This window comes from Poecile atricapillus, chromosome 2, assembly GCF_030490865.1.
Source record: "Poecile atricapillus isolate bPoeAtr1 chromosome 2, bPoeAtr1.hap1, whole genome shotgun sequence".
NCBI lineage: Eukaryota > Metazoa > Chordata > Aves > Passeriformes > Paridae > Poecile > Poecile atricapillus.
Window position 1 is genome coordinate 117431729 of NC_081250.1, and position 27641 is coordinate 117459369.

Consider the following 27641-nt stretch of genomic DNA (forward strand, 5'->3'; position numbering starts at 1 on the left):
AAGGAATGTATATTTCCACTCAAAACCTGCTAAGAGAAAAAAGAAAGAGAACACTTCACCATTTACATTTAATAAAAATTTACCATGTTCTGATGCCATTCAGAGGTACAGGTCAATGGTAGAGAACTTTGTTTTAACTGCACATATGTTTTTTCTATCAGGCAGAATTTGAAAAAAATGCTCTTGAAGGTTTGGGTGGATTTATTTTAAATTAATTAAAACAGCAGAAAATAACTAAATTAATATCTCCATGGGAGAATAAGGTATGAACCTTCCCTGTAAAAGACCTCAGGCCTCATGAAAACTTGAGAATTATGCTGAAATAAAGCAGATTGTACTAGCAGTATATTACAATTTCATTTTACACAAGTTTAAGCTGCACTTTCTGAAGCTTTCCTTGCTTGTTTCTCTCTAATAGAATGTATTGTTTGTAAATCATCTTAATGAGAAGGACAGATGAGGAGAGCACCTAATTCAGCTTACTTGGGTATAAGTATGGACTAGTCATTAAAGTGTCCAAGTCCTGTTTTGTGGAATGGAAGTAGTGAGAAAATGGAAGTAGTGAGCAGAGGCTCACCAGCAGAGGCACCCAGGCCTCCCAGTGCAGGCTTTCACATTAAAGAAAACATTTCAGCATTTTATTCTGTTTTACTTATATACCTCAGGCCTTCCAAGGCTTTTAATTAATCTCCCACAGCTGAGGGAAGCCTTGTGGCCAGCCTACTGATAATTAATAAAGAGTTCTTGTTTTGAGAGGATGCAGCCATTCTTCGTATTGCATTTGGTTTGCAAAAATAAGGCAATGTCAAACTTTATTGGGTAAAGCCTTGTATCATTCCCTACACTCAAGCAGGAAGGCACAGAACCTAGTTGTAATGATATTTGTATATTAATATTGTACGGATTTATTTCCTTTTCTGAAAATAAGGGAAACAAAAAACTAGTAAGAAGAAAGGAAGCAAACTGGTAAAGTATATCCAAACAAGCAAGGATTTAAATTGATAGCTTGAATTTGATTCATTTCATCACAGACAAATAGTTTCCCAATGCAGCTTAGCTAAAATCTATTATAAGGACTGCTAGCAAAATTGAGGAGATCTCATTCAGTGTTTATTTTTTCCATCAGTGAGCAGAATTTAGCCCAACAAGCAGTTTTGAAGAAGGCACTCTTTAAGAACACCTCTGAAACAACTCTTTTTCAGGATAATTCTACCAGAATAAATCCCTGTCCCTCACTCATGCCCCACCCACAGCAAAACTGAGTATCTTGAGGTTTGAAAATAACTGCAACCATTGATTTCTTTTTTCTGCTTTTGCTTTAGGAACTCCTTCATAGATATCCTTCGGGCTATTCTACTTTCCTTGGAAGTACTCATTGAAGATCAGGAGCTTCAGATAAATGGCTTCATTCTAATTATAGACTGGAGCAACTTCTCCTTCAAGCAAGCCTCCAAGCTGACACCATCTATCCTCAAACTGGCCATTGAAGGGTTACAGGTAGGTGGAGGGTAGCACGTGTGCCTGCAACTTTTATTGCCGCACACAGTGATTTTTGCTTCATTAGGCACTGGGCAAAGTGAAGGGAGGAGAAAATAATCCAGAATGCTTTAATGTTCTATCCACTTGCAGCACAGATCGATTTTCAGACATCTCATTTTGTCTGTCTTTCACTTTTATTTCAGCTGTAAATCAATGTAGCCAGCATGTGCGTTACTTACCACAGCATTAAGAGGGAGGGTTAGAGATTTGATGTTTAATCCATCAGAGAATTTGGGGGGATTAGAACCCAGCAGTGCCTGCCTTCTGGAGTGTGCAGTCCACATGCAAGCACATGTGTATGCAGAGGGAAGGTAACAGGAGATGAGACAGATCCCTCAGCAGATGGAAGAGTGCTGTTGTGTTCATGGGGATGCATTTGAGTTGGACAGAAATGGGCAAGAGGGAGGACAGGTTCCCTGTTGTGTCCTCATTCTGACTGCCTTCATTTGTCACACAGGATCCTGTTGCTTTATGGCTCAGACTGTTTAGGGGCTGCACATCCACTTGGTGCTTGCAGATAAATGGGAGCAAGCTAAAACCACGTGCTGTTATGGGGTTAGGTGGAGAGTGAGGACCAGGCAGCTGGGGCCTGATGGGTCAACCTGAGGATGGGGCAACCTGAGCATGAGGATAAACTGCAGTGCTCAGAGAGGACTTTGGCCCCATCCACTAAAGTCTGAGCCCATTTCTGATGTTAGACTTGAGATGGACTTTTAAGTCTGAAATAGTTTTACATAACCTTACTATTTGAGGGCATTTGATAGAATCCAAGGACTACTGAGTTTGGAAAGAGAGCTGGAGACAATTTTGTCTGACTCCCTGCTCAAAGCAGGGATGACTTCAATCTTTTATCTGCTTGCTTAAGGACCACATATTTTCATGCAGGTACATATTTAAAAGGAGATATAAGTAATTGGTTTTTTTCTTGCTTAGTACTTACCAGATATCCTGTTGTCATAAACACCTCAAGTAAAATTCTTTCTGGTGTGTGCATTTTTAATTTATGAAGGAACAATTTTTTGACTAGGGAATTATCTAGAAGTAGATCTTGATTGTGTCTGCTTTGTTTTATTATTCAAAAATGAAGCAGAAAAATCTGCCAGTAATTTTAAGCCTGTGTTCCCCTTTGTGAGGAATTTTCATCTATTCTAACAAAATAGAAAGTCAAGCTGTGCAATTAGTCCTTAGGACAATACCTTATCTTCTCCTGCAGATACTATCACTTCATTTAGAATAACATTCTGTGGTTAAATAAAACCTTCTAGTCAGAAGGAAGATAAAGCCAAGTGACACTCATAAGTAGATCAAATTCTAGCAAAGCATCCTTGTGCCTGTCCAAATTTTGCTTTTGCATCTATTCAGTAAGAGGCCAGTCCAGCCTTAACCCCATTTGATTTCTGGCCATGGCGCTGCCAGGTTGTCTGCCTCCAGTTTATTTGCATTTGTTGCCAAAAATACTGGAAGTACTGAAGCCTGGGAGTACCAAAGTTGATCTTATAATTCTGTCATTAGCTTGACATCCTGTGGTGTGCAATTTAAGAAGGCTGTCTTTCTTGAGGTGCATTTCATTTCATATTTGAAGTCAAGCTACTGTTGTCTTCTCCAGGATTAGTAAAAATATGACTCCCTGAAAGTACAAATTGGGATAACGTGTCCTAAACTTAGCTAACCACTGGCTTCTGAGCAGTAGGAGTAGTAGGAGTTGTGAATGCTGCATTGCTTTTTACCAGTTTTAGAAGCAACTCATTCATGCTTATACAGCACATATTTAACATACAATGATAGTGGGGATTTTTTAGTTTGGGGTTTTTTTTGGCTTTCACCATTGCTGTAGAAGTACCTTCATTGACACTTTGTTCTATTACTATTTTAAAAGAACTAGTGCCATCCTAATATAAAATTTACATGAAATGTAGTCGAAATGCAGACGAGATCTACATACATTACTTTAGAAAAAGAGTCACTGCACTGGAAGTCACTGAAAGTAAAAAAGTCAGATCCTGTCCCATGAGATGATGATGTCCAGAAAAAAAAAAAGCAGATTGTTTCAGTTCCTTGTTTTTCTCATAGCTAAGGCACTGTGCAAGTACAAATCCTCAGACAGGCTGATTGCACGGGTATCTCAGTCCTCCTTTCTATGAAGAGATTTTGGGTTATATTAAATCCTGTGTAAGTCTAATTAAGTGGATGGAAGGAAAATAATTCTCTTACAATTTCTCCTGGAGCTGAACCCATATGTTGCTATTTGTGAAACTTTTAGGCTCTCTCTATGTAATGGCAATTTTAATGCCATAGCAGAACAAGATTCCTATAATTTTTTTAACTCTTATTCAGTGTCTCAAACCATCACATTCTGACATATAGAATTACTTAAAAAAAACAACAAATAATATTAAATAATTTATGCATTTGGGGTTTTTTTCTTGCTTTCAAAATGCTTTCATCCAATTAATCTTTTGGCAATTCAATGTTTTTGCTTTTGCCTTCAATTTATTTTTCCTCAAACTGCTGCTACAATGCATTACCACTAAAGTGCAGGCAGCAAGCATTATAAAGGTGCATATATTAATTCATCTTGAGATGTAAAACAAACACTAGTCAAATCTAGTGGATTTGGCTGCAGAAATTAATATATTTCTATTATATAGGCTGCTCAGTTCCAAACACTGTAAAATCTGAAAATACTTAGAAAGATGACATAGGAGTTACATCACCACATTGCTGAATGCACATTTTGCTCAATACTACTTCTTGTTCTGTATAGATTTCTTTATATGTTGCATCACACAAGACAGTTCATTGTACCTCAGTCATGTTATTTAATGACCTAAAAATAGCCTTATGCCTCCACTTCAAACAACAGTAGTTCAGATGCTAAATAAGTATTTGTACTGTGTGGCAATTCTCATCATGTCACAGCAGTGTGGGGACAAATGTCTTTGTAGTGCCTAAGCCACCTCTGATTAACAAGCTCTGCTGTTTTAGCAAAAGACAATTGTCACTGTATGCTTTGAGCTCATGCTGTACTCCTTTCTAGACCTTACAGATCTCTGGAATTTTAACACATTAAGCACAAGATTTTCAAGTGGATGGAAAGGTGGGGAAAGACTTGTGTCTAAAATAAATCTATTTTGCGAATGATTTTCTAAGTTTTCAATTCTAATCTTTACTCTTTTAATGCGAACAGCTTTTCCCCTTCACAGCATGTCTTTTCCTCTGTTTTCTTAGTCTGTGAAGTTACAGTTCTTCGTGTGTCATGCTGAGCTTATAATTATCTTATGATGGTAGACAAAATTTAATTGTGGCTTAAGTTAACCAGAGACTAATCTTTTGGCACTTTGCATAACAGAGGAGAAGCATCAGAGTCCAATATCAAAAGTCAGAGACCCACGTTACAATAGTGATGCAGGTGAAGCATATAAGAAATGGCCACTTCTCAGTATGCAGGATGTTTGCTACTGACTACTGTATCCAAAGACCTCTAATAACTCTGGAAACCAAGGCTGAACTGTTACAGTGAACACAGCCTCCATGTCCAGTGAAGCCCAGACATTTTTTTTATTTATGGCTGGTTGGTTTCTGCTCTGAGGATGTAGTTGGTTGGCCCCCAGACAAGACTTTTGATTTTTTGGTATACCAATGAGCATCAAGAATCACTTTGTTCCTGCCTTATCCATCATCAGAGCTATCTTCATGAAGGTGCATGCATGTAATAATTTAGAAATTCCCCCAGCTAGTACTCTGAATTGAAATCAAATAACTTCTCAATAGCATCCAGAAATCTTCCAAAACCCTCAAAACAGCAGAAGGTTTGACCTTGCCTGCCATTTCTTTGGTGAAAGCCAAGACAGAAGGCCATGGTCTAACGAGACCCAGCTGATTGGCTTATGACACAAATCACCAGGCTGGATTTAAAACTGACCTGAAGCTCAGGTTTGCACTCCAGAGCTCTGCTTTACCTAGCAGGTAACTGGCCCCAAGGCTGTCTCAAAGTAATGAAACAAGAAAGGGTGAATGGTTATTTCCCAGCTGTATTCTTTCTTTCTCTGATAGTTTTGTCACATGCAGGTGTACTCAAATGTGATTACAATGACTCTTAAGAAATAAACCATATTCCTACTTTTGGCAATGATGAATCACTGCAGGAGTGATCTTTAGGGTTCAACAGGGCTTTTATTTGAATTCTACAATCATTGTATCAAATAGCAGTAACAAGAGGGATCAACCCAGATCTGCAAACATGAATTTGTCTCCAGATCTTCATTGGCAATAACTTGACAGATGATTTGACCAACAAAGAACATTGGGAGAGCCATTAAATCTCTCTAGTTCTTTTAAGCTATTTTCAGTTTATCATAATCCAGCAAAATCCAGCAAAAATTTAAGGCTGTTATTTCTGTGAGGAAAGGAAAATGAAAGGAAATCAATGATGCTTAACTTAAGAATACTTTGATCAGATACTGGTATAGATAAAACTCTTTGAAAAAAAATCTTCAAACAAGGGAAAATGGTCTAAGATTCTCTTAGAAAATTGTCAAAGGTACATTTGCTAATGCTACAGAATATCATTAATGTTTAGATGAAATCAGAAAATCAAGCTAACAGGTTTGTTTAGATATTATTGGAGATTATCTTACTTCAAAATCTAGAATGAGATCCCAGATTGTGAAAAACTCAGCCTGTTTAGAATGATATGAATCTTTTTGATCTTTAACACTAGAAATATATTTTAAAAGTCTTTTTTAAAAATTTCCTTCTACTGTAATTTTCTAGGATTAAGAAACTTAATGTCAGTTAAATAATAGCAGAAAATCACTTGTCTCTTGACACTGTCTTATACAATCAAATATTTTTCATGTTGTGCTTCAGAAAGAAGAACTATAATATTTTTTAAAATGTTCAAAAGTGAAGAAGAATGTAGTTCTTGAAGGAAAAAAATTAAGTTCAATATTACGCCAAAGGTGTAATATTTTTTAGGCTTGTTTTTCCAAATGTTACTGAAAAATATGAGCTTTTAGACCTGATGAAAGCTTTCAACTCAAAACCACTTTTTTTCTGGAATTATGCTGTATTTTCAGAATAACATTATTACAGTGGAATAGATTTCCAAAATTATCTGGAATTATGTTTGTTTCAATAATTTTCATCTGGGAATCAAAATACTTAATAATCTAATTAATTATGAGTGGTAAGCATTTAATTTTTACCTTAATTGTTTTTTGAAGTTTGTAATCAAGTGGAGGTAATGGAACAGTATTTCAGGTCAGCATGAACTGGGTTAATGGGCATAATTTAATATTTGTTATGGTCAAACTGGGCATCTGAACAGAATCCGGGCAGTCCTTGAGCATTTGGAGAACTTCACCGAGCCCTCTGCCCTGAAAACCTGACGCCTCCTTCACCAGCCCAGACGATGGAGCAAGGAACTGACTCTTCCTTCCGTGCTTAAACATTTTTGTACTCTGAAACCCGAGGTAAATGTGATCTCTTTGTCTGAATAAGTACTTCCAGTGGAACTCCTTATGAGTCATGTGAGGGATGTAGGGTATAAGACGCCTGGCATAGTGAGTATAAGACAAAACACTTCTTTCCACAGAGTTTCTGAACATAACATTGCTGCTACTTGAAAATTTAGAGTGAATCACAATTCTCATTGTAACAAGCTGAGGAACACTCAGCTTTTCTGTAGAAATCTGTAGTGTAAGGTTAAGCCTGTCTGTACTATAAATATCCTATGATGCTATTATGTCTCCACTAGTACTTATAACAGGTCATATTAACAGAAAGACAGAGCTCTCTGTCACTGCTTACTGAAGACAGAACAAATAAAATCCTCAGTGACAGAAGCTAGGCAAGGAAAACCATATATAGGCTCATGTATCTACTGTGTTGCACAAGGACAAGCCAAAAAACATTAGCACCTCATATAATAAGCCCCTAAATGTAGATTTAACAGTTTATCTCTGGGAGACTGACTGCGGATCCAAAAGTTTCTCATTCTATTGTTTAGCTTCTCCTCAGTTTTTCATGTTGATAAAAGTGAGCAGAGAGCTGAGGCCAGTTGCAGGGACAGTGCAACTGGCTGTGGTTCTGTGCACATCTGCAGAGAAATGATGATCTGTGGCAGCTCAGAATCTGTTCCTCTTTCCTTTCCCCTGTTAGAAAGAAACCTATCTGAAGGCATTTTTTGCATATTTATGTCCAGAATTTAAAGACTTGCAAAAAATTAGGGAAATGCTTATATTTTTGATTTTTGCAAAAGCCTTGTCATTATTTCCCCCAGGATAGGGAAACTGAGGAAGAGGGGATATTCTAGGCTGGGTCCTTGAGGATGGATAACTGTAGCCTTAGTAGTGTCCTACCAGAAGACAAGAGCTTTCCTCAGAATGTAAAAGCAGGATGTTCCTTCATTGTAATCAGAGTGTGTTCAAGTGTCCAAAAGGCATGTTGCAGCTTCCCAAAGAAGAGTCCTTGTCAGTAACTTTAGAATATATGCTAGTAACTCAAGCTAATGTTCACAGAGGCAATTCAAGCTGTATAAACATGGCTTGACCTACAGAAGGGGACCTACAAATCTGTGAAAGAAATAGAGACCTCCTCCCAGTAAGAATGATTGAACTGTTCCTAAAATGAGATAGCTTTAAGTTCTAATGATCTTCATCAATGGGAAAGTTCCTAATGATCAGAATTTTTCAGATGCTGTATGATGCAATTGGATCTTGTGAACACTTGTAACAAAAAAACTTTCTTGATTTCAAGTCCGCTGCTCATATGAGACATCAGACTGCATATTTACACAAGTATTTGAGTGAAATAATATGCAATATGTACACATAAAAAGCATACTAATTTTGGGGTTTTTTTTATTAAAGACTGCCTCAAAAGTTCCCAAATCATTTTACCTTGTTACCTTTCCCCTCAGTATTAGAATGTGCTTCATGTTAGAGCCCTGTGTTGGATGGCTGAACATGAAGCCACGGCTAAGGATGAGCATTTACTATCCATTGAAAGAAGGTCAGTTTGAATCATTCCAGAAATGCTCATGCTATCTGTCTCCAGCAGCTGTTGTGATATGTAGAGTGAGTACTCTTTGAGCTGCCAGTGAGGGAGCCTTTGAAATTAAAGGAGATGAGAAGAGGGATTGACTCATTTTATATTAAAAAAAAAAAAGGTAGATAAGCAGACTTTGCTCTCTGCAAGGGAAGGCCTATGCTCATTGTGTGTCTATCATCTCTAGGGAGTTGACTGGAACAAGGAAAAAGCAAAGGAGAGCAGACTGTAGACTCACATTTTTCACTTGAAAACTAGAATTAACTGCTTAGTAAAATTGATCAGCCCTGTCATGTTTGCCAGCTGGATGCTTTGGCTGTAAGCAAAGGACAAGCTGCATATGTTAAATGGAAACTCTTTTCTTATGCCTGTTATTACAACTTAATAAAGATCTCACCAAGTTACTGATAAGCATTAGAAAGGAAAATACTCTTTCATCCCCAGCAAGGAAATGTGAAAGTTTATTGCAGTAAATCTGCCTTGAAGAGAAAGTAGCTGTTTCTCAGTAGTAGACAGTAAAAAGTAGCCTAGAGCTAACAACAGTCATGCTCAAACCTTCCCACCAACACATGCATAAATAGATCATGTTATATGTTAAATATTTCTTCCTCTCATAAAATATGACCCTGGTCTAATGTACTTGCATCAATTTATATTATCCCTGTCCTTCATAATTTCATAAAATTTCAGGAATGATGCATCTGTAATATGTTTAACTTCTTTTACAACTCCAAAAGCTTTCTCCTTTTTAGCATGGGAAACGAGTGAATGCTTCCTGAGGAGAGTGTTTACTACAGGCAATTTCTTGCTGTGACAAATATACACAGTGATTATGCAAGAGTATGAAAGGGACTGCATATACAAGACTAGATCAGAAGGAGATAGGGATAATGACAGTTCAGTGAGAGCTGTGTGAGAATTGGAATGGGTGTTATTTTGTTTGAGATGAGGGGTGGCAATGGAGGTACATGTGGATAGGGAGATGCAGGGAGTCAGAGCAGGAGGATTCATCGCTCTGACATGACTGCACACAGTGGCACAGATTATCCCCTAAGCAGAGGTAGATAAGGACTTGGCTCTCTCCAGGACAAGACTCATGCTGCAGCCTTCACTAACAACTGCAGAACTGAAATTCATATCTCCTGGGAAGACAACTGTGCCAGTATAAGATCAGCTGTTCCTTTACACCTCTGGCTTACAGCCCTGTCTTTAGCGCATGCCTTCAAGGACGTGCTGCATCGGTGGGACTGGCTGCGGGTCCCTGACTGCTGCTGTGGAACACCCAGCAGCTCAGCTCACACAGATGCAGGAGAGGGCTCTTGGCAGGACTCTGTGTTCATTCTGCTCCCCTAAGCAAGGTAATTTCTGGTGCAACTTTTTAACACAAAGTTGCTGTCAGAAACATTTTAAAATTCTGCAGGAAGGCAATGATTTTTAGAAGCATTTGCCTACTTGTTTTACTTGATTATGTGCAGAAAACTAGGACTTTTCTACACATATAATAATTTTCTTTAAAGTCTCATCTATTATTACCTCCTCCTCAGCAAAGGAACTTCTAAATTCCTCAAACCCTGTATGGTCATACATATTTGTATGGCAAATACGTGTATAATCAGCATGGTCAAAAGAGACTACAATGCTTTCAGTAAGATTGAGGTGAAGTCCCAGCTGATTCAAATGGAGCTTTTACCACTGTCTTGATGGAGGCTGTAATTCCACCTCTATTAAACCATGGCAGAAAGTGATTTTCCACTTTAAGAGAGTTTTCTAGGCTTGCAGAAAATGTCCCTCAATGTCTGAGTGCTTTTTGGAAATTTTGTACACCAATAAGAACATTTGCCTAAGGATCTTGAAGAACTCTGTTTTGTTCTCAAATTTTTCTATACAAAAGTGTGGAACCTTACAATTATACAAATATTCCTGAATAGCAGGGGTTTCTTGATGCAAAAATGTCAATCTCAAACACCACAGTCTTCCAAGAAATGCTGAAAACATCAAGAGAAATATTCAGCCTAATTCCTTCTCCCCTCGTCTCTACCCCTTGCCCTCACTAAGCTTTGGTTTCAGCAAATGGGCATTTTCTGAGAAAAAAAAGCATTTCAGTGGAAATTCATCTAGTAGCTCTACTTCCCTGTAATTCAAGACTTCCTGTTATTAGTTCAGGATGTGTTTTTCATCCCTTTCTGGTAGACACATATTAGGAAATTAGAGCATTCGAATGTGCATTCTGATTTTCACTCTGAGCACATTCCCACTGTTACAAACTCTGCAGTGGAATCAGTTTAAAGCAAGGCCAAAGGGTAATAAAAATAATTTCCATTGCAGAGGAGGCTTTCTGACCAGCTCCAATAAAAGTGCAGCTAAGAAAAAACATAGGTAACACAAGTACAATTACAATGCAAATATTCTTCAAATAACAGATACATTTAGAAGGTCATTAGATTGACAATATTTCAGAAGAAAGGCAGTAGTATGAATATATATGTGATGAGCAAAGTACTTAATCACAGTGTAAGAATTACAGATGAAAACAGCAGAAATTTCAATGAACTGAAATAGAATGCAGGCTTGCCTAGGTTTAGAGGGTAAGATAAATTTTATTCTTCTGTATTCCAAGAGAATTTAGAAGCAGATTTGAATTAGTAAGTGTGCTCAGTAGCATGTGTGCCCAGTGTCTGGAAGAAATAGTTTCCTGTGGCTTGATGGGAATGTTTATGTAAATTGACACCTGCAGTAGCTACAAAGGATTCTAGTCCAGCTTCTGTGTGAAGTTTCCTGAAGAGTCCCACTAACAATCCTAACTTTGTTTGGCATCACTTAGAAATACAGAGAACCTGAACTGAATTCTGAAGAAACAACATCTCCTCAGGATAGCACAGACAGCATTAAACTCCTTGTGATCTCAATGTTAAGTGCACAGAAAGCTGCAAGGAGACAGTCCTAAAGAGATAAGGATTTCTGAATCTGTAGTGGAACTGAAATTAATTAATTGGTATAGATAAAGCTCCTGACTTAATTAACCATTGTGAATGGGCTTCCTGCTAACGTTGGAGACTATATCTACCAATCATTCTCTCTAAAAAATAAGATTAACTTTTGTATTCAAATCCAACCAGGCAAACTTGAGTTTCTGTTTCTGGCCACTGTCTTTGCTTCAGCTGAGTCAATGATCAGCTTGGGGACTCTAGTCATTTGCCACTGTGTGTGAAAGAGCTTCTGGGACAACTTTTCACTCACAAATAAATGAATGAATACTTTGGCCAGAAGAGCCGTGTCTTATCAAAATGAGATCACTTTGGTTTCCCTGCAAGATTCTAGCTTATGTCTATAGTGTATCACCACATATTCCTATCTGACATGGATATATGTGTTCAAAGGATTTTCTAATCATCTTATAATAGTTGCTGCTCATGGAAGAAGGATTGCAAATACCAGAGCAGTTCAACCACAGCCATCAAATCAGCAAGCTACTATCTACTTTTTCCACTTTCCTACCTTCCAACTATTTCTTTACCTTTGATACTGCTTTCTCCTCTAAATATTAAAAGAAAAATAAAGCTGTGAGGTAAACCAGGTGTGCAAGGTGTGTATTCCATGGTGCTGAGCTCTTATAGCTAACAGTGTTTGGTATTCAAAGACACAAAATATAATTAACTATTCAAGAAATTTCCCCCCTCCAATTTGTTATACATGCCTGAATGAATGTTAATAGGGTCACATAGCTCTTTGAACTGCTGCTGACAGAACAATAAAGAGTTCCTGCGGTTTTCAAGAAACAGCACAGTATAATTTTGCTTGCTTTGCAAGGGCATTTCTTAATGATATCATTATACCCTCTAAACTTCTGGTCCACTCTCAGAAACTCACAACACTTCAAATGACAAGTTACCTTCTCTTCTCCCTGGGAGAATTGAATCTCAATTATAATTTATAATGTGTTACTTACTCAGTGAATATTCCTTTCCTGTGCCTCTGAGAGGTGGCAGCTATGGTATTTTAATGAAGCACCCCCATTTTATAGTCTCTCTACTCTGAAACTGGAACAACAGCATTTAAAGAGCTAGACCTCTTACCCAGTTTGCTGAGTGAGGAAGGCAAATAAATTCCATTTGAATTGTCTTAAAAGACAATGAAAATAATTTAGATTTATCTCTGTTCCAGAGATAATTTATGCCTGAACAGTATTGCCTGAGAAAGTATAAATAACCTTACTAGTAAATTCCTGCCATCTGTGATAAAATTAATTCAAAAGTTTGAAGTATTTTACTTTGACTGCTTGCAAAACTTGTTTATTTTGCAAAGATGTTCTACGCAAATTAGCTTGGGAATGTTTGTTAAACTAACAAAATAGGTGAACATTACTATTAGCTTGAGTAAATTTATTTGGTATCTACCTCTAAGAATTGCCCAGCTTTGTGTGTGTATGTGGGAAAAAAAAAGAAAAAAAGAAAAAAAAGAGAAACCAACCCTTTGTAGTAGTGGATTACTTTTCTTTGAAGCCAATGCAGAAAGTACATCTGTAAGATGCTGAGGAGAGGAAGGAAGGCAGGAAGGCAGGAAGGCAGGAAGGCAGGAAGGCAGGAAGGAAGGAAGGAAGGAAGGAAGGAAGGAAGGAAGGAAGGAAGGAAGGCAGGAAGGCAGGAAGGCAGGAAGGCAGGAAGGCAGGAAGGAAGGAAGGAAGGAAGGAAGGAAGGAAGGAAGGAAGGAAGGAAGGAAGGAAGGAAGGAAGGAAGGAAGGAAGGAAGGAAGGAAGGAAGGAAGGAAGGAAGGAAGGAAGGAAGGAAGGAAGGAAGGAAGGAAGGAAGGAAGGAAGGAAGGAAGGAAGGAAGGAAGGAAGGAAGGAAGGAAGGAAGGAAGGAAGGAAGGAAGGAAGGAAGGAAGGAAGGGAGGGAGGGAGGGAGGGAGGGAGGAAGGGAGGAAGGGAGGAAGGGAGGAGGGGGGGGGGAAGGGGGGAAAAGAAATAAGTTTTCATGCTTATAGGAGATTTTGCAAATTAGCCCTCTGATGATATTATTTTTTAATTGGAAATTTTATGTAGTACAAACTCTGTAATAACATCAGAACATGATTTTCAGAAATCATCTTTTAACAGCAGTGTTTCATTGGACACTCACATTGTTGAAAATAAATCCATGAATTAAAGGAACTTTCGAGCAGTGAGTTGTCATGCTGCAGTTTCCCCTCAGAGCAGTATCTCAGATCTGGGTCTAGTCAAATTGCCCTGGACTGGTCAGTAAATATCCATGCCTCTGGCATAAACAGAGGCAAGCAATCAAGGATTCAGTGCAGTGAATGCTCAATTATGTCACCAGCATAACAAACCTGATTGTGGTAACCACAGGCAAAAATCGTTGTCTCCTTTGTTTTCAGTATTTGGGAGGGGGTGTCCAAACCCAGAGAGCAGCTCCATGCCACCTCTCCCCAGACCCTGGAGGCTGTGTTTTCAAGGCAGGCCTCTTTGATCTGGGCTGGTTGGCACTCTAAAAGAAGATGTGAAATAACTCTTGGCAGGAACATTTCACTAACGACGAAACATCTGTTGATTTCTGTGTAAATTGCATCCTTTTGAGAAGCCTGCCACCTCAGTAGGGACAGATCTGGGAGGTGTGACATAGGTGAAGACTTTCAACCCTTCTGATTTTTTTGCCATTCAGCTGTTGTTGCATGTGAAGCAGATCTTGCATCCTTTAAAAAATTCAAAATGCTGTTTGTACATGATAAATGCAGCAAACTACCAACTTGAAAATCACTTGTCTTTTCCTTTTTATCTATCTTTTTGTACTTTCAGTCATGAGCTGACTTTCCCCCTGCATTTCTCCAATCATTAAAGCCCAGCAGAGCACTTTAACAAGCTGGAGTATTGTTATATTGCCATGATGGGAGATTTTGTGAAGCAGATCAGTTAATGCCATCTCTTTTTTTTTTTTCTTTTTTTTTTTTTTTTTGTGTTGAGTTTTGGGTGGTTTTTTTGTCCAGTGTCAGAATTATGTAAATGAGTCCCACAGCAACATGTTAAGCGTAAGCTTCCTGTTGGGAAGCAGTTTATTAAATAACTGAAGATCTGATTCTGTTCAATATAGTTAAAATGAGCAAACAAACAGCCACTATCTCTCCCTGATCTCCCCCAAAAGAGGGAAAAAACACATCCTAGAATGAAATAAAAATGTCTGAGCTAATGCTATGTAAGCTAACAGGAAATCATTAGGTATATACTGCCCACCATCTCTAAGCTGCACGTTTCATTTTGAAACAAATCTGTACTTGGAGGCATCAGTAATTATTTCCATTTATTTTCTGCTTCAGTGATATGTAAAGCTGCAGTTTTGATATAGCTTGCCAAATGCCTCTGTTGATTTACATAAAAGGTTCACAGGAGGCAGAAATATTTGCCTGAAGGATAAAAATAAATATATTCAAGCAAACGAGATGCTAGTAAAATGTAGTAAATTCTGAAATTCACTGGAGAACTGACAATATTTCCCCCCATGCTTATCTAAGCATTACCACGGCAGTTTGGTGGATCAAAAGCGTGGAGCATTCAGTCATCCCCACTGATCTTTCACCTGCTCCTCAGAGGCACTGTCGATGCTTTTGCAGAGGACAGAGTGAAGATTTGGTGGGTGGGGGCAGGGGCCTGCTGAGCTGCAGGTCTATTTTTTGTTTTGTAATGCTGGAGTGAGCGCTGCTGGTGGGAAGGGCAGGGAGGGGAGAACCACAGAGCCTTTGTCTCCATTCTCTCGAGCAGTTCTTTGCACACGCCGTGTCCTGTGTCGGGACTGCGAAATGAAAGGTGATTGCAGCAATATTACTTCTGTGACCAAAAGCCAGGAACAGCAAACTAGCCCTGAATTCCCCATCTGTGCTCTGGCCGAAAACCACACAGTCTTCCCCAGAGCTTTTAAACTTTGCAGGAATTCACCACAAACCACAGGAATCAAAGGGGAGAGTTTCATCCAGACCCCTCCTGTTACCTTTGCGCTCTACCTGGCTTTCTCTGAGGATTGCATGGAAATCTCACAGTGGGTCCACTCCTCCAGGTGGGCAACAGACTGTCAGTCAAGGCAGCTGCTTCATAATACGCTTACTGTCTTCCTCTGAAAACATCCAATAATCCCACACTCCTCTCTTTTATCTCCTTAGGCCCATGGGTTTGATTTTTTTTTTTTTTTTTTTTAACAGAGATGGAAGTGAAAACAGAAAACTGAAAACTCTTACTTTGCATTTGCAGTCTAGGTGCTTGCAGTTAATGTCCTCAAGATTTTGTTGGCTGCCATGAACCCTGGAAACATTTTCTCCCCATTTGAATAAAAGCCAAGATTTCATGCAATATCACAGGAACTTCATGCTCAGTCCTTAAGAGAATCTTTGAAAATCACAAAGTTCATTGCCAGTGCTGATTCTGTGTCTCCACAGAATATGTTTTACATACATCCTCCCTCCCTTGCAAGGCCCACTTGTGAGCTGGCTGCTGCTGCTGGCCTCACAGAAGAAACAACGTTGGATATGGTTGTGATGGCAATGGGGTGGTGGTTAGGTGGATGGAGGAGGAGATAGATGGATGAAGAGGAGGAGATGGATGAAGAGGCACAACCTCGCTCAGCCAAATAACACAAAGCATCCATTACCCTAAGCAAGGTTTTGTGATCAGCTCCATCACTTCCCTTATCACTAAATTCACATTGGTGTTGTTTCTAATTGGAAATGCTGCTTATTTTCAGCTGAAGTAGCTCATTACAAAAGACATCCTCCTTTGGATGTAGTCAAAAGGACTCACTTTGTTGTACAAGATGTACAGAGACCCTCAGTGCTTACTTTTGCAGTGACAATGAGGGGTGTTTTTTTCTCTCAGAGTTAAAGGTTAATATTTAAGAAATCATTTTCTCCCTCTTTACATCAGAGGAACAGGGCTTACCTTAAGCATGAAGTGTTATGTTGCCATTTGTTCACACTAGCACTGAAGAGCCAGAACAGCAAGCTTGATTTTACTGCCACTTGTACACCTTCTCAACTCCCATGAAACAGGGATAATTGAACAGGAAAGGGCCTCACATTATTGCTGATTTAGCTGGAAATACAGCTCATCTTGTCAATTAAAAAATGGGCACAGTTTGATTTGGAGACAATAAATTCAGAAAATTTTTCTAGTGATATTAGACAGCCCTTACTCTTCCTGTTGAAAGACCTGTTCTGACAGGAAAAGAGAGATGTGTGCTACCAGCCACTACAGCATCTTTTCTAAGTGTGCAGTAGATCCTCCACCTCCTGACCTATGCTAGTGGAGGCTTTCAGGCTTACTTGAAGTTGTGTGCTATCCCCAACTGAATTTATTGGGCTGTTTGCAGTCACCACTTGCTGAAAATTCAGTGACCTTTGCTGAACAATAGTCCAGACCAGGTTTCTGTCTTGCTTTATTCTAGCATTTAAAGCTCTGCATGGCCGGAAAATAAGATCTCCTACTTGTTCAGCTCCACTACATAGCTTTTCAAACACACAACATACTTCTGCTGCTGTAAGCTCTGTTGTACCCTGTTTTTTTGTTCAAGTCTTTAACACTGACAGCAATGTGAGGCTAGGAGGAAAATTAACATGTACAACTTACAAGGAAGCACACATGTACCAGAACAAGGAGTTTTAAAACAGGAAAAGGTCTGAATGGGGCACCCTAGCAGGGTTTTGTTATCTGTGAGGTCCTTGTAGCTCCTCACACAGCTATTTAATCACCAAAAAATGGATTAAGGTGTTGATCCAGAGCTACATTTGCACAGTGTCTTAGTGTGCTATAAATGGAGGAGAACAAAACATCTTTTTCAAAGGTGAAAACAGGTTTACTAAACCGGTTAATCAAATAACCTGCATTCTGATTGCAACGACAAATCTGAAGGGGAAGAAGAAAGTGGTTCAGTGACAAGTCTGCATTCTCCACGAGAAAGGAGGAATGGATAAGCAAGCATCTCTGAGGTAGCACCCCTGGTGAAAGTGGAAAGGAAAAAATGTTTTAATTTGAAAAGCAACTGTGTGCTATCAAGAGCTGTAGTGAGTTTTTGTACTCTGCCTTGTATTCCACCCATCACAACTTTAAAGCCTCCTGCAAACAAGAGAGATTTTTGCTGACACAGCAGTCTGTCAGCAGGCAGCTGGGCTTCAGGGCACTCAGTCAATGGCATGGCAATTATTTACAAAGAAGAACAAGTAACCTCTAATTCTTTTGGTCTTAGTTGCCTTTCACCTCCCCCACCTTCTTCAGAAATACAGGACTAAAGAGAGGAAAATCAACCTAAAAATGCTCTCTTTGTTGTTAGAGGCAGGGGGTGTGGGGAAGGAAAAAATTACACGTGCATTTTCTTCAGTTTTGTTTCCCAAATCCTATAAAAAAGGAAGTTCCAGATCTAATTGTAGGGTAAAAGTAAGGAAATACAAGGTCTAAGTGCATCTGGTTTTCCTAAAATAGATCTTACTTTTTGTTCTTTGCATCCTTTTAAAGTATATTTCTGGGAACTGCAACCTGTATTTAGGCTCTCCCTGTGGGATGCAGGAGTTGGGTCATTCTCTCTGAGGGAGTGGTAAGGGAAGAGGGGCTGTAGAGGAGGAAGGTGGGCTCAAAGTCCCATGGAAATTCATTGTAGTGGGTGGAGATGTTGGCAGATGGTTGAAGCAGCGGTGAGGGGCTCAAAGATGGAGAGCTGAGCAGCCACACTCCCAGGAGATCAGCATTTGGGGTTCCTGACCACGGAGCAGTGAGGGATGGCAGCAGAGAGCCTGGGATGGAAGAGCAGGGAAGTTGGGGGGGTTTAGCCAGAAGGAGGATTGGAGCAGAAGCCTGGAAGAACAGAGGAGACTCAGATGGTGCTCTAGATAGAGTTTTTGGTCAAAGAGGATGGGTGGTCCGGTATGCACTGAGAAATTTTGTGAAACTCTGGTCCAAGATGGATATGTGGAATTAGAAATAAACAGGAACTGGATCTTTGGAGTGATCTTTTGGCATGATAAGAGCTGTGTGCTGTGGTTCAGCGGAAAAGGCAAGGGGTCTCCAACGTTGTTAGGCCAAAAGGGACAGACAAAGCTTAAGAGGTTGTGTGGGGATATCTATGGCACATCATTCTTGTTCTTGCAGTGATCCTGGTTTGAAATGGGGAGGGCACATCACATCCTTTGGCAAAGGAACCTTCCTTTTTCCATAACACCAGGGCCACTAGGGCCTGTCAGGTGATTTACAAGAGGCCTGCAAGTGCAATTAAGCATTTAGTCAGGTTTAATATTTCATAATACTACACAAAGTCTATATCTAGACCTCGCTGATAGCCCTAAATATGGAAAAGAGAGTTGTTTCAAACAGGAGTGGGGATGTAGAGGTTACCCTCCCTTTATCATTCTCTCAATTAGCATATGAAGCCGGAAGAATCTTAACACTACATCCTAAGGAAAATACCATCAGTATTTTAAGTAGCTAGCATCCTTATGAACAGTCAGGGGGTTTTTCTCACTCCCCAGATCTTCTTCTGGCAACAGTGTTCAGCACCAGCTGGCCTCCATCACTCCTAGGAGTGTCTTTCTAGTACCAAAAGCTCACAGGAGCGTATTTCACTGAATCATCATTTTTTCTAGTACAGTTTGTGTGTATTCATACATAACATTCTCTGAAAAAAGGTCAGGGCTGTGATTTTGAGCAAGCCAATTGGAGTTGAAAGCAGTGTCAGCTCCAGAACAAGTTCTAAGGACATCTGCGTGCATGCCTCTCTGCTGCAGTATCCCATTCTCCACCAGTCAGCCTCCTAAAGTTAACAAGCCCACAAATTCATAAGCCTCTTAACATACTCTAGACACCAAGGAACAGGTATGTCTTGGTATTTTCTCTTTTGATACTGAGATTGGAAGGATTTCTGCTTTGTAATCTCAAAACCCCTAATGATTGACTGCTTATGCTTCTGTATTCCTAAATATTTTCTCACCTCCTGATCTAGAACCTTCTCCAGGTGGTGCTAACAAAGCAGGTTAAAACTTTAATCTGCCATATGGTTATTGTTGCTACAGCCATAAAAATAGAAACAGTATACTGGTTCATAGCTTAATCAATATCCTTAGCTCTTTATCTACCTTTGGATTTTATAAATCAAATTGTCAATACTATGGTGCAGGTACATTTCTTAAAGTTCATCAGAAGGCTTGAAGACAGGTATGGCTATTTTAATCTAGACTTATAAAATACTCCTTGTGTTATTCTATTTATTTTGCTCTTTATATCCTCCAATTCAAACCTCTAAAGTTGTCCTCCCTCCCTCCCTGCAGTACTTTGCTGCTGGGGTCTTTCACAGAGAGCTGGAAAATTATTTTTCAACATGCACACAATACCCCAGACTGTAAAAAAAATGGTTGTCACATGGGCTTGTAAAGCTTTTGACATGCCTTATAGCATGGGAAAGCAATTTAATTTTGTAGTTTTTGGATTAAGAGTGTGGGGGGTGAAAACCAAGAGACCCATTTTTGCAGTCATGGTCCAGGCTGCAGGAACTCTTTGCTGTAAATCTAGTGTTAATCACCTGTGCATTTCTAAACACTCCTACACAACACATGAAATGGCACTGATCAGCAGTAGCCACCTTCCTGATAGCAATAATTGAGGTACAAATAGCAGTTTGTTCAGATATTTTTATAAATACAAACAAATATCCATACATATGCATATATGTAGGGTGATGGTGTCTCAATGGAGGTCTTTTCCAGCACTGGTGTTCTGCTGCATCTCCAGTGAACTCCTGTCTCCATGTTACTGGAATTGCTGCAGGACTGTCAGTAACATGGATCAGCCACCTCAGTTCATGCTGTCCAAGAGCCCAAAGGCCCTGTGGGATCTGCTGTCATCTCAAAGTGGCACATCCTTTATAATACACTGGTGCATTCCTGGCACAGTAATATTTGCATAAATGTTATTGTACAAAAATTGCACAAAGGTAACTTTCCTGTGCAGGCAAAGTTTTATCCATGGCCATGCAGAGCTTCTGTTTTGTCATCAGCTGCATGACAAATATACAGTCATATATTATAGAATATTATAGAACTTATACAATGAGTTTCTAATTTTGGAAAACACCTGTGGACCATTCCTATGTATGTATGTGTGTGTGTGTGTGTGTTTTGTTTAGTAGAGGTCTTTATCAAGAACTGCAAGGTTTTGTCTTCTAAAGAAACAGCACAGTGGAAGTTTTACAGCTGACTTTGCAATGAACTTATTCAAATATATCTCAGACACATTTTTGACATAGCTGTCATTATTTTCATTGAACCACAGTTTTACAATTTTACATATATCGAAACTAAGAATAATAACATGCACCCAGCTTTCTTTAGGCCATATACAATTAATTCAGCCATTTACCAGCTATTTTAATTTCCAAAGTTGCAGATACTTCATAGCACTTGATATTTTAGGCAGTTCTTTTTTCCTTCTTTGTATATTGACAAGATACTCTACAGGGAAAGAGGTAAGATACTTTGATTCATGAGCTATATTTTGCAATAGATGCAAAAAAATGAAATAGAAACTTCCATTTTCTTAAGTTCATAAAACCAAAAGTCATTTTCTCTGGGGCCATTTTGTCTTCCATCCATTAGCTTAAAGAATTTGTATCCATTTGAATTTTGCCAACAGCAAGAGCTGACAAGTAAATGTTGCGCACACACGAATTCTCAGAACTGACAACAAGGGCAAATCTTTTGCTGACTTCAGAACTAAAGATTTCAGCCTAGTAAGTAATTTTGAATTATTTGCCCTTCTCAGACTTAATAGCAAAGGGACTGGACACAAAAATATGGATGCAGGAATCTATTACTACCAACTTTTTGAACTGCAGATACTAATTTATAATTTCAGTGGTTAATGTATTTATTACAGGAAAGAGTAGTATTTCACATCAATGAAGTTCATGCATTTTTCCTCTGTTGGCTAATGTCTGTCTTTCTTTCTAGTTGTGATTGACCTTTACTACAACTTGAAAATAAGTAAACAACTTCTGAAATATTTTAGCTGCATATATAAATATTCAAAAAAGAAAAAAAACCAAAACAAATTAAAAATTCATACTTTTTAATGAGCTAAGAGTGAGTAGCCGTAACTAAATAAGTGCTCTTTCTGATGCAATGATGCTTTGTTTCTCACTTCCTTGCCTATTCACGCCTGGGAAAGGTAAAACAGCAGGACAGGAGATGTGCATGAGAGGCTAAAGTTGCACAGCTGATAGTTGTTCCAGATGTCATGGGATTTCTCCCTTTTCTCTATGCCTGGTAAGTCATTCCACAGGAACTTGTACCTGTGTGAATTTATGTGAGGGGACATTGTTTTATCAGAAGACTGTCTCCCAGGGAAGGAAGGTAGCTTGTTGCTTCTGTTTAGTACCACAAATTTTCAGCACCTCTCTGCACCTAGGACAGGATATGAGATCCAAGGACTAAGAGGGTGTTCCTGGGAGCACAGATGATGTCATTTCCAGGGTGGACAACAGAAGGAACCTCGTCAGGTAGACCCTGAAGGAACAGTCTAGGGACTTCTTGAGATGTGCTCATCCTGCCTGCTGTTCCTCTGAACCGTTCTTCTCCCTGTTTGCCAGTGCACTTGCTGGAAAACTGCCTCGCCTCAGAGGTCTGGAGGACATGATTAAAAAATGTAGCTCCCAAGAACACAGATGTTCTTCTTTCAGCATCCAGTCGCTGGTATTTCCACCAAATGCTCTGTCATTTCCTGGGCAGATCTCAAGAGGGCTGAGCTCTGCTCATGTAGCCTTGTTTGTGTTCAGTGCTCCTCTTCAGCTGGGCAAAATTCCTCATTTTTGCCTGAGGCTCATTAACCTGGGTTAATAAACTCTCATTACCCAAGGTTTCCTCAATCGACTGCTGAATTGATGATGAGCCTTCCAATACATGCCTACATCAGAGACAGAGGTTTAACATCATGTAATTAAAATCCCCATTATTCTAGCATGAAGGTGACTGAACTGTCACAGAGCAAACTATGCCTACTAATTCAGAAAATAATGATGCAGAGTGAAAGCACTCAGCACTTCTCCCATCAGGAGGTCTTCCTATGCCTATGCTGGACACAGCCTAAGGAACTTCAGATGCTGGGAGAGACAAGTCATTCAAAACTGGAGACTGAGTCAGCAGAGGTACACAGTACAGCTTATCTATACTGCAAGAGAAGGGGAAACAGATGCCTGAGATAATCAGCTTAAGACCTAGTTGTGGGCTAAATGAGATCGATGTGAAGGAAGTAGTGCTGCTTCAGGTGTGGTGTGGCACATCCACAGCGCCAAGTGGAATTACTAAATTAGGCCATGCACAGTCAGGGAATGGGCTCCGTGATGAGGTGTAGGGACGATTGTAGACACTTAGACTTGTCTTGTTGACTCATTTCCTACCCTTTTACAAGTCAAATTATTTTTCTGAATATCAAGTATATCTTACTGTCCTGGGCATGTGTCATCCCTTTCCTAGTGAGGTTTGAAAAAAATCTTTGTCATTGAGTTGTCCTTGAGAATGTTGATTTATAAACTAGGTATCTTCAAACAATGTACTGAGGCGTTACCTCTGTTATATTTTTTCCTCGGGAATTTTAGATCTTTGTGTCTTAAGTGAACTAGAGACTGTAAAATTATTTTGAATGTATTGAATGTCCCAGGCAAAATAGTTTCAAGCAAAACAGCCGTGACAAGAAAGAAAATGAAGATGGTTAGATATGTATTCATTATATCAGAAATTGAACTCAACAGGGGATGGTGCAATTTTCAAGTGATAATAACCAGCCTGATTAATTCAAAGTCGTGTGTTAATACTGGAACTAAAGCAAAACTTTATCCCTTATCTGCTCATGTCTGGGCAGGTGATTTCTGATATCAACAGAGAATGATGGATTTTTAAAAGTAGATTTGAATTTATTTGCAGTCAAGGCTATTTGCCAATGGTATGATGGGATTGCTCAAGTTAGTTCAACCAACACTAGGCATTTAAAAATTTAGACCAATTTAAGAATATCAGTACATTTCAAAGTTAGTTAGTTTACTTGTTTAGATAACAAGTAAAGCTGTGTTTGGATTACTGGGTAATAAAACAAAAGCTTCCAATCAGGAACAACTCCAACTTTAGACCAACCCATGCTATCGCCGTCTGAAAAGAGATGAGGAAAACAGGAATAAAAATATTGTAAGAATTTTTCCTCTAGCATCCCAATTCCCAGGGTCCTGGTACCTCCCTCTCCCCTTGTGTGACTCAATATGTCCCTGTCACATGAGCAAAAAGTTGCCTTTATTGCATTTCTGAATGAGAAACAGATGCTTCATTTGGTCACATTAAGTCCATACTTTCAGCCATAGAAAAAAATACAAGGATGGGTCTTGTAGTCATCTGGGATTTCTGTTGATGCTATATGACACACAATATACATTTTTCTTCCAATAATTTGGAACCCACATGGAAATGGATTCTCCAGTAGGAGCTAATGTCTTAAAATAAACTCAGCATTCCAGGGTTTCATTGTCCCCAGACCTACAGTCTCCCCAGATTTCATTGTGGTCTCTTTCTGTGTGGATGTATGACATATAGTTGTTTTGGGTTTTTTGTTTAGATGGGAAGATCTGCTTCCACTTCCCAGCCAGGCAAAAACAGTTTCCAGTTTCCAGTTTACAAATGGGCTTGAAGGACTTTAGATTTGTCATGAGAGGGGGATAGGAAATAACTTGAAAAGAGTGTTTATTTCAACCCTCAGCCAAAAAACTTGGGTTGGCCATTAACACCTGACCCTGGTTCTGCCCCCTCAGCTGTACCCAGGCTGCATTTTCACTTGTTTCCATGCTGGTTTTAGAGAAGTATTTTCTGTTCAATTTCTATTTGCACTCACTTTGTATGGACCAGGTCTTGTTGAATGCTTTCTTGTATAACGCTGAAAACAAAAGGAAGAGTAGGGCTGCTTCCCCATTTCCAAGTATCTCAGTTAGGCATGTTGCTTAGCACTAGAACTTCACAGCCTGCAGATCTTCTGTGTTAAACAGCAGGAACAGCATTTACCCTCTAACGTATTCAAGTCATATGCCTGAATTGTGCTGAGGGTTTCTGGACAGATTTTGAATATATATCTGCTACAGAGTTGTGAATAATAGCTGTATTTTCAGTATCATTACTAAAATCAGTAACTGAGAGAGCTTATCAGAGAATACTAGCCTAGATAGATTGTGGGTCCAATCTAAGTCCCTTTGTGCTATTATGGAGAAGGTGATCTGAAAATCAAATTATAATTTTATGCTGTACATATCACCTTTTCAATGTAAAATATGTGCCATAAGTTTAATAATTAAACTATTCTATACTGTGCCTAATTAAAATTCATCCTCAGGGTGACAATAGGATACCTGCAACAGCTTAATATGGGAGACATCTACATAATGCAGCAAAACCACATGGCTGGCAGGTTGATGCAGATATTTTTTCCTGCTACATCTGGTTATACCGGTTGGGTTTTTTTCTCATGAGTTTAATGGACAGTTCAGCACAATCCAACAAATATTCCACTGGCCAAAAAGACATGTATATCATTAGATCACCTTGCCCAGACTGTTTTGTTCAGATTCTGCCATAAAGCAGTATTTAAAATGCTCAATAAAAGTTAAATATTATCTCAAATTTTGACAGTGATTCATACTGAAAACTGCTCACATGAGCTGCACAACAAGGAATGTTATCGGGTGTTCATGGATTCACACTCAGGCCAAAAATGTTAATGACATTGAATAAATTGTTTATTCATTGTGGCCACAAACCACACTGAATGCTTCATTACACACTTAATGACTAGAGATGAACAAATTGATTTTCTAAGTCGTTGTCCCAGTATTACAGTTGGAAAAGCAATTGTTGTGGGTCAAAACAAAACAGAAAATATCCAGCTCATTCTTTGACTTGCAAAAGTCTTCATGTACTTTTTGAATGTTTCTTTCTCCCTTTTCATATCACACTGAAGCTACATATCAAAATAAAACTTGGAAATAATTCAGTTTGTGCATTTGCTTGATTTTTTTCCTCTTTCTTTTTTTGGCAAGATGCTTCATCAAATAAATACAAGTAATTTCAGTCAATCTTTTGTTTCTTCAGTGAACAAACCACTTTCTTAACAAATTTTGACCACATGGATCTTGTCTCTACAGCTGAAGCAGACATATGCTCCATCACCCCACTTGCTAGCGATAGTCTGAAAATTGGATAATTTCTCTGGTGATAATTTCTCTGATCTAAGAAAGCTCCCTTGAGCTGTGTGCATATAAATTATTTTTAAAAAGTTCTCAGGTTGGTGTAGCTGTGTAGCTTTCCTGAATAATTTTTGACTCAGACAGCAAATGCTTTATCCTCCACAACAAATGTCCTTTTGTTGTGGTGATCCAGCTGTCACTACCTGAAACAAATTGGTACCAAATTGTATCACCTTGCTGTGTCAAAAACTAGATAGTACTAGGTGGAAGAGTAGATGTCCTTCACTGAGGGATGCAGAGTTTCAGCTTGGTGGTGGTGTCAGCAAAATCATTTCTTGTTTGCCTATCTAAAGGGTGAAATGGTCACGTAAGAATGCTTAAGTGTTATAAAGGGCTTCCTGTGGTTTTCCAGTCTGGAGACTGTTTACTTTGCAGAATAGATGGTATTGCCAGGGCCAAGGGAGAGGAGTATTTAAGTGCTCCCTGTGGATCAGGAAACAGAGAGAAATCCTGAGGCAGAGGGCTGACCTATGGTGAGGATATTCATGTCTGGATTCTGAGGCAAGGTTGTGCACATGCCCTGTGTAAGCAGGGGAGACCACGTTGCTTCTCTCAACCAGACGCTGTGACCCTCCAGCATTCTGGAAGGCTGCAGTGAATTGCTTCCACTAAGAGGCTGAATTAAGCTTTCTGAATGTTGTAGGTTTTTGATTTTTTCCTAAACCCAAAGGGATTTATGGATGAGACATTCTGTTTTACAAGAATAGATTTTTTTAAACAACTGTTTGTTTCTATCTTTACAGAAAGTGTGTTGAGTAGCTGTAAATGCTACAGTGGTTTTAGTGGAATTCTTAGAAAATACACTTTATTACATTCCCAGGAATAAAGGTAATTACAAAAATAAAGAGCACTGGAATAAGGGATGTATTCTACCTTTTAGAAGTTACTGTAGTCCTCATGATCTCTTCAAAGTCAGCATTTCCTTCTAGCATTCTAGACATATAACAAATTGTAAGAAATTTTTAAATCTGTTGTATTTTGGTAAACTGAGATAGCTTTAATACCCTTTTCAACCCTTTTACTTTACACTGATACTCTACACTGGTAGCACTGAGTTCTACTAAACACTTGCCAATATCAGGAGGTCCAGAAGTACTGCTGCAGAATGTCACAGAATGGCAGGTGCTGAGCTTTCAAATGGCAAATGCTTCTAGGTGAAGGGACATGCTGTTGTTTTACCTTTCCTTGCAAATTGTTTTCTTACAATCAATCATCAGCTTTTATTCAACCCTTTTCCACCTCAGAAAACCCGCATGCCTCAGGCCTGGAGGTGAATCTAAAAAGGAAATGTCAACCTAATGAAAAACAAGCAAGTGTTTTGAAAAGCCACAGTTTGTACTTGTAAATGTTCAACACCAGAGTGCCGAGCCAGGTCAGGTTCAGGTAGTCCAAGGAGATCTGCTGCTGTTGGGTCCTGAGGTCATTGTCACACTGTGAAATCTGCTGAGCATCTCTCAGCTCCAAGGATGACTCACAAAATTATTTACAATATATGCAACATAACCAGTGTGATAATAAAGATCCTGATATTTTTAAAGAAGTTTTTATGCCATGTTTAAGCACTGCATGGGAGTGCAGAGCTCTCACAGGATTCACCAGTATCTGAGTGCACATGAAATTTTCCTGGCTAGCACTGAAATATTCCTGGAGCACACACAGTATTACTGTCAGGATGGTACCTGACTTGAGACATGAAGGAGGAGGAACCGAAAGAACTTTTTATTACAAAATTTGAGATCCTGATTCATTCTCTCAGGACAATAGGTTTGG

At 39.1% G+C, this 27641-nt stretch overlaps 1 protein-coding gene across 1 annotated transcript in view; it reads left to right on the plus strand.

Annotated features, from left to right (window-relative positions):
• Positions 1-27641, plus strand: part of CLVS1 (clavesin 1) — a 90121-nt gene that overhangs the window by 23350 nt on the left and 39130 nt on the right. Inside the window, exon 2 of the mRNA XM_058833815.1 lies at positions 1323-1497. Coding sequence (XP_058689798.1) covers positions 1323-1497 — 175 coding nt within the window. The remainder of the gene's footprint in view (positions 1-1322; positions 1498-27641) is intronic.